This window comes from Ruditapes philippinarum, unplaced genomic scaffold (genome assembly GCF_026571515.1).
Source record: "Ruditapes philippinarum isolate M1 unplaced genomic scaffold, ASM2657151v2 ctg1286_1_1_1_1, whole genome shotgun sequence".
In the NCBI taxonomy this organism is placed as follows: domain Eukaryota; kingdom Metazoa; phylum Mollusca; class Bivalvia; order Venerida; family Veneridae; genus Ruditapes; species Ruditapes philippinarum.
In genome coordinates, this window is record NW_026863092.1 from 52,328 (window position 1) to 58,410 (window position 6,083).

The following is a 6,083-nucleotide window of genomic DNA, read 5'->3' on the forward strand; positions in this document are numbered from 1 at the left end:
TTACAGCTCCTTGTAAGTGGCAAAGAGATAGGTCACGACAGTGACATAAATAAAAATATTTTATAGGGGTCCGTTTCAAAGATATTGAACCAGATTACTTAATTCTTGATCACCCCACGTAGTAATATATTTAAACATAGTTATAAACCTAATATTTTGACACGTATTATAAACCTTTAGATGTGGAAAATATTAAGAGAAAATTAATCGTTATCACAATTTAAAATGTTTTAGGTTCGATGTAGTTTTGTTCATTGACGCTACTGAAAATATAAAGCTACTGTCCACGCCACGTATCAACGACGAAATCAGAATTCAACATTTGCTATGAAATGGAAATATTTTGAATTCAGTACATGTGTTTATACGGTGGAACCTTCAATGTGACAAGTAAGTGCCATTATAAAAGCTATGGACTTGAAACTTCATAAGATGATAGATCTTATTTATTAGAAGTTCAGTGCACAGAAAATGCTGCCCTTCTCTTCTTATTTTTTGATTTTTTGCTCTTGTTAATTTTCATATTTCATTTTTGTTCTGGCCGTTTCTCCTAAACTTTATTGTTTAAAAGGCGACTCATCCGACCCGCGAAGGTCTAGTTCTGATGAAAGCATGCACCAACAACCCATAAAATAGATTGACGCCGATATGGAGTTCCAGTAGTCTTTAATTATTAAACAGACGTTAAGTTACACATTTCAATAAATTAAAATTATTTCTGAATTACTTAGTAATTTAGATATTAAACAATGACATAATTTTAAAAAAAAATATGTTTTTGTTCTTTTATGACTGAGCAGTAATATTTCAGTAATATTTCATAAGGAACATAAAATCGTCTAAGTGACACTAAGTTGGAAAAGCAAACTTAACTTTAAAACAACACTTAAACAGAATCAAAAAGTAGTTTGAGGACGTCAGGTTTAGTCTTATCATCTTCAGTAAGAAAGCGTACGAAACAAGTAGCCATCACTTCCACAGGAACACGTTCGTTTATATCTGGAAAGGCGAAGAAAAAACTCTCGTCCTCTTTTCTGTTTTTGTGACCTGCTGAAACCATGTTATCTACAAGTTCATCCTTTGAAACGAAGTTGTCCCCGTCTAAGTCCAGTGCACGAGACAATTCCAATTCAAGCTCATATATCATCTCTGTGAACTCAGCTTTGTCGGATTCATATCTTACCTTAAGTATTTCTATAAAGTCATCTTCGGCAATTTCCGTTTTGTTATCAAGCATAAGATAACCATTGTTCAAATCATCAAGACCCTCGTGGAATTTTCGTCTAAAAATAATAGTAGTAGGAATAAAAATGGTTTAAAATAACTTGATAAATAATATAATCTCAATACGGTAAACTGTCAGCGAAGATTGTCATATATTTGAGGTTTTAATATAGTATGTAGTTATATAAGTAAGAAATTAAAATATACAAAATTCCTTGTGGAACGATTTTTATGCTACAATGACATTTTTCGAAACTGTTATAATATCAAGTATAAAATATTTAACATTAATATTAATATTAATTAGCCCGATAATAGAATACATTATAAGTAATTATAACGTATGATATTAATGAACACAAAGGGGACGAGCAACATTTAAAATGTAATTTCTTATGTTTGATTAATAATTAATTTACTAATGACTGTTTTCAAAAGCCTTAAAATTGCTTAATGTATGATTCAGCATTTTATACAGTTATTTATTCTTTTATTCATTCATTTATTCATTCATTCATTCATTCATTCATTTATTCATTCATTTATTTATTCATCATGACATTTACTCATTCATTATCATGGAACATGTATTTTCTTCGATAACACAGCACTTGAAAAGTGAAATAGTCTACATTGGGCATATTTAAGATAAGTATTTCAAATATTGATAAAATTGTAGAAATGTATCATTTGGATATACTTATGAATAATATCTTGAAAAATAATGCTCTAGATCTAATTGATTCAGTTGGAACACTGGTATGATGAATAATAGTTATTCTTCTACAAACAAGCATCATCTGCCTAAATAGGATTATGTATTCTCACTTACAAATAATATCCAGATATTATTCCTTCATAATTAGTAATCGTCAATATTAGTATCATCAAAATTATTTATAGTACTGATTACTTTACATTATTGACTTTTTCACTTTAGAACTTAACTTTCCAACGATCTAAGATTGAAAAATATTTCTTACTCGAAGATTTTGGTGTCATCTAATGAAAGAATTCCATCATCATTCACGTCATTTAAGTCAAACCAAATTTTCCACTTATTAATAAGGTATGTGTTCGCCTGAAACAAAACCATAAAATGATGTAAACATCTAAAGATCTTAACAGTTTTCTACAAAATCATCAATAAGAATATTAACGTGCACTATAAGGTATACAAATCAGAACTTTAATCTGTGACAAGGACGATTGATAAACTGACTTATTAATGCAAAATCCATTCGTAGCGTTCTAAAAGCTGCCTGACAATGACTGTATTTTTATAACAATATGGTAAACCAGTATTAGTTATCATAGTGAGTTAGATTTAATTTTGTTCAGTATAATTTTACGAAATTTCTTTCTAAACATTTAAACAAATTGTTGTGTTTTTTCCAATCATCATTTCATATGGATGTGGTTTACATTTCAACCATTTAAGCATTTTACTCTCGCTTCTTTTCGACTATTTAACTATTTCGATTCGATTTAAACTTTCAAAAATGTTAGACTGGTAGCATGTCAATATTTTAATTATATAGAGTTTGTAACGAACAAAAATGTACGTATGTACCTTGCTTCGTCCTGTTTTTGTTCCTAAAGGACCGGCAGATGCTACAATAAAGAATTATGTGAATGACATGGTTAATATGCTATTACATCTACAATAAACACAATTATGATATTTTACACTGCGTAATTCGATTCCGTAAACAAAATTGCAAATCATTTATGATTAGTTAAAACAATACATTACCAGTGAAACACATTGCCAATAAAATTGGAATCGTACAGAACATAATCAACTGTATTCCTTGCATGTTTATTATCTTCATATACACTAGCACAAGTGTGAGAGAACTCCGTATTTGTACAGAATACAGATATCAATATCTTTCGCTTGTAATTATTTATATTTATATATATCTATACTGCTTTAAAAAAGGATTAAACTAATATCAATATCGTTTTAATTTGAATTGATTGCTTGCTACAGTGGCAAACGAAAATAAATGAGATTGTTTTGCAAATTTACTTCACAATTTCCCTCCTGTGCCTTTATTTAACATAAAGCTATCAAACGTGTTCAATTTTTGTATTTATTGCTATAATTATGTATATGAAAATGTAATCTCATGTCATTAATCGTTTATTGTAAAATGTTGGTTTTGTATTCATATGTTTATCAATGTGTACATCTGTATTTAAACTCTTTATTTGCTTTGACTATTTGACTAGTAACGTAAGGGAATTTCTCAGCTGCGCGTCCAGCTGTTCCTTTAATTCAATGTCAGCGTGATCAACTAAGGACACTACCTAAGAACGGTCAGTAACAAAACTCTACTTTAGATTATACATTTCGCAGCTATAACATATTGATTATGAGTAAATAATGCATGAATTATGCACCTGCTATAGAAATCGTTTAATTAAAAGCAAACAAAAATTGAACGTGCAAACATGAAAACATTTGGCATGCCTCTACAGCTGTCACTGAAAACAAATTTTATAAATATCTATTTTCTTCGTTCAACTAGATATTTACAGACTCCGTTATTTGCCCTTTAGTCATGGAACATTCATCCTTTTGAGTCACTTTGAATTAAAAAAAACAAGTAAATACTTATACTCATAAAAGTATATGCAAATGAATATCAGATCGCGAATTTTCATAACTATTATAAAAAAAATTAGAAAACTTAATATTTGATCAGAATTTCCGAGAAAGGACAATGATAATTATGTTTACCTCATATTAAAATTGACCTATACTTTTATTCTAACTTCGTCAAACAATTTATAAAGAAACAATGTTGCATATAAATATAAAACTAACATGTATATATCTTCCCAATTAACTCATTTCCTCATGATTTACGCAATATTGAACAGTACATCGTTCTAGATGCATTCATTTTTGGACACTAGTACGTAAACCAGATGAATGTGAATGATATCTTCGGTTGGTTAAGATTATACAGTAGGTATGGTTATGAATCTATACGTTCAGTTTGTACATACCATCTGACATCAGGATAATTATACAGCGGACAATAAGGTAGTAGTGTCTTATTTTATGCTTTTGTTTGGACAACTGAGTAACAAAAAGAAAAAAAAACTTACTTCGATTCATTCAAATTACCAATCACCAATTATTGGCTACGCCACACGCGAAAATATTGTTTTAAAGCTCACTCGATTTAATAAAGTTTCATATTACACACAAACAAACAAATATCCTCTACATACACTTGCTACTATATGTATGTAGAGTAACAAAATTGCATATGATATCAACTGATTATGAGAGTCATGTGCTGTGCCACTCGTGATAATTCTGTTTTAAAGCTCAAAAGATGAAATAAAATTTCATCTTACACACAAACAAACAAATATCCTCTTTATAATTCTTGTTCATATATTCAGGAGAACTTTATTCAATAGTAAAAGTAGAAATGATTGAACCATCTATAATTATAGGGCCATTTTGATGTACGCTCGTATTAACTATAAAAAAGAACTGATTAGCACTTAAATAATAAACTTTATCAAATATTCAAAATTACAGAGATCAAATATTCATGCAAACATGCAGTTCAGAAACTTGAAAGCAATCAGAAAACATCTCACAAAGAAATCTGCAAAGAAATCCTTGTTCACGGTTTGGTTCATTCACATTTAGACTTCTGCAATGGATTATTCGCTGATATTCCAACAGATCAACTTGATAAATTACAACGTGCTAAAATTGTCACTGGAGCTGATGACTATCAATCCAGTGCTGAAATTCTTAAATCACTCCACTGGCTTCCAATTCGAGCAAGAATCATTTAAAAGTTATTTTGACTGTGTTTCGTGTTGCAAATGGCGCCGCTCCATTGCATCTTCGTAAATTGTTCACTAAATGCCAGAGTCAGTACAGGAAAAGACTGAGATCCGCATCATCTAGCCACATTCGGTTTGATATACCATCAACAGATTCAAAACTTGCTGATAGATCCTTGGCCATTGTGGGACCTAAATGGTGGAATTCATTGCCAGACTATCTGAAGGACATTACCAATGAAAATCAGTTTAAGGCCAAACTTAAAACAAACATACTTGTTTGGACTGTTTTTCAACTAGAGTTGTAGAACTTTATTTCTATAGAGGAGTTCGTAGCAGACATGGATTCGATAGGTCAGATGGACATGGCAAATAACGAGAAGTTTTTCTTCTCCTTTCCGGATATAAATGGGCGTATTCCTGTAGAAGTATCATTAGCTGGCTTGGTACGTTTCTTGACAGAAGATGATCAGACCAAACCCGACAGTATGAAAACCTTCTTAGATTCGGATATTAAATGAAATTGTGCTTCTCTATTTCAAGACTAGAAATATCATTAAAATGCTAGATAAAAGCATATCGTTTTGCTTGTTTATTATTTAGATATATACTAAGTATCACAAACTGTTCGAACTCACATTTATTTCGAGTTTGTCTTCATTTATAAGGTGAAAAAACACAGATACATGGAATGATAACATTTAAACAAGTAGAAGGCAGCTGACAGAAAGAAAAATAACTCTTGACCTTCACTTGTTACTCTCAAATTTTTATGTTCCTCGACGTGAATAATAGGGGCCTCCTTACTGCCCATAGTCATTTATTTTGCCGTGACGTTTCCAGTGTTAGATCGACAAAAGTATCTGTTTCAAGGTCACTTTGACCATGACATAGCTTGCACCAGATGTAATTCACGTTTGATTTTGTTGTTTTTGGGGTTTTAAGCCACATCGTGTGGTGACTTTTCAGCTTTAATTGGTGGAAGAAGACACCTACATGCATTATGGCCGTGTAACAAAGTAAAACCACCGATG

The 6,083-nt window shown here is 30.8% G+C and overlaps 1 protein-coding gene across 1 annotated transcript; it reads right to left on the bottom strand.

The window, feature by feature from the left end:
• Nucleotides 1–626: 626 nt before the first annotated feature.
• On the bottom strand, nucleotides 627–3,133 carry LOC132721116 (sarcoplasmic calcium-binding protein-like). Its single transcript, XM_060705370.1, has 4 exons — nucleotides 2,981–3,133; nucleotides 2,798–2,838; nucleotides 2,208–2,305; nucleotides 627–1,283 (listed from the first exon to the last, which is right to left on the bottom strand). The coding sequence occupies exons 1-4, from the start codon at nucleotides 3,057–3,059 to the stop codon at nucleotides 887–889; spliced, it is 615 nt and encodes a 204-aa protein (XP_060561353.1). The 5' UTR covers nucleotides 3,060–3,133; the 3' UTR covers nucleotides 627–886.
• Between the last annotated feature and the right edge of the window lie 2,950 nt (nucleotides 3,134–6,083).

Coding starts and splice junctions, on each gene's coding strand:
- LOC132721116 (XM_060705370.1), bottom strand. CDS start 3,059: ATGAAGATAATAAACATGCAAGGAATACAGTTGATTATGTTCTGTACG. Junction 2,839..2,980: donor ATTGGCAATGTGTTTCACTG/GTAATGTATTGT, acceptor TCTTTATTGTAG/CATCTGCCGGTCCTTTAGGA. Junction 2,306..2,797: donor CAAAAACAGGACGAAGCAAG/GTACATACGTAC, acceptor GTTTTGTTTCAG/GCGAACACATACCTTATTAA.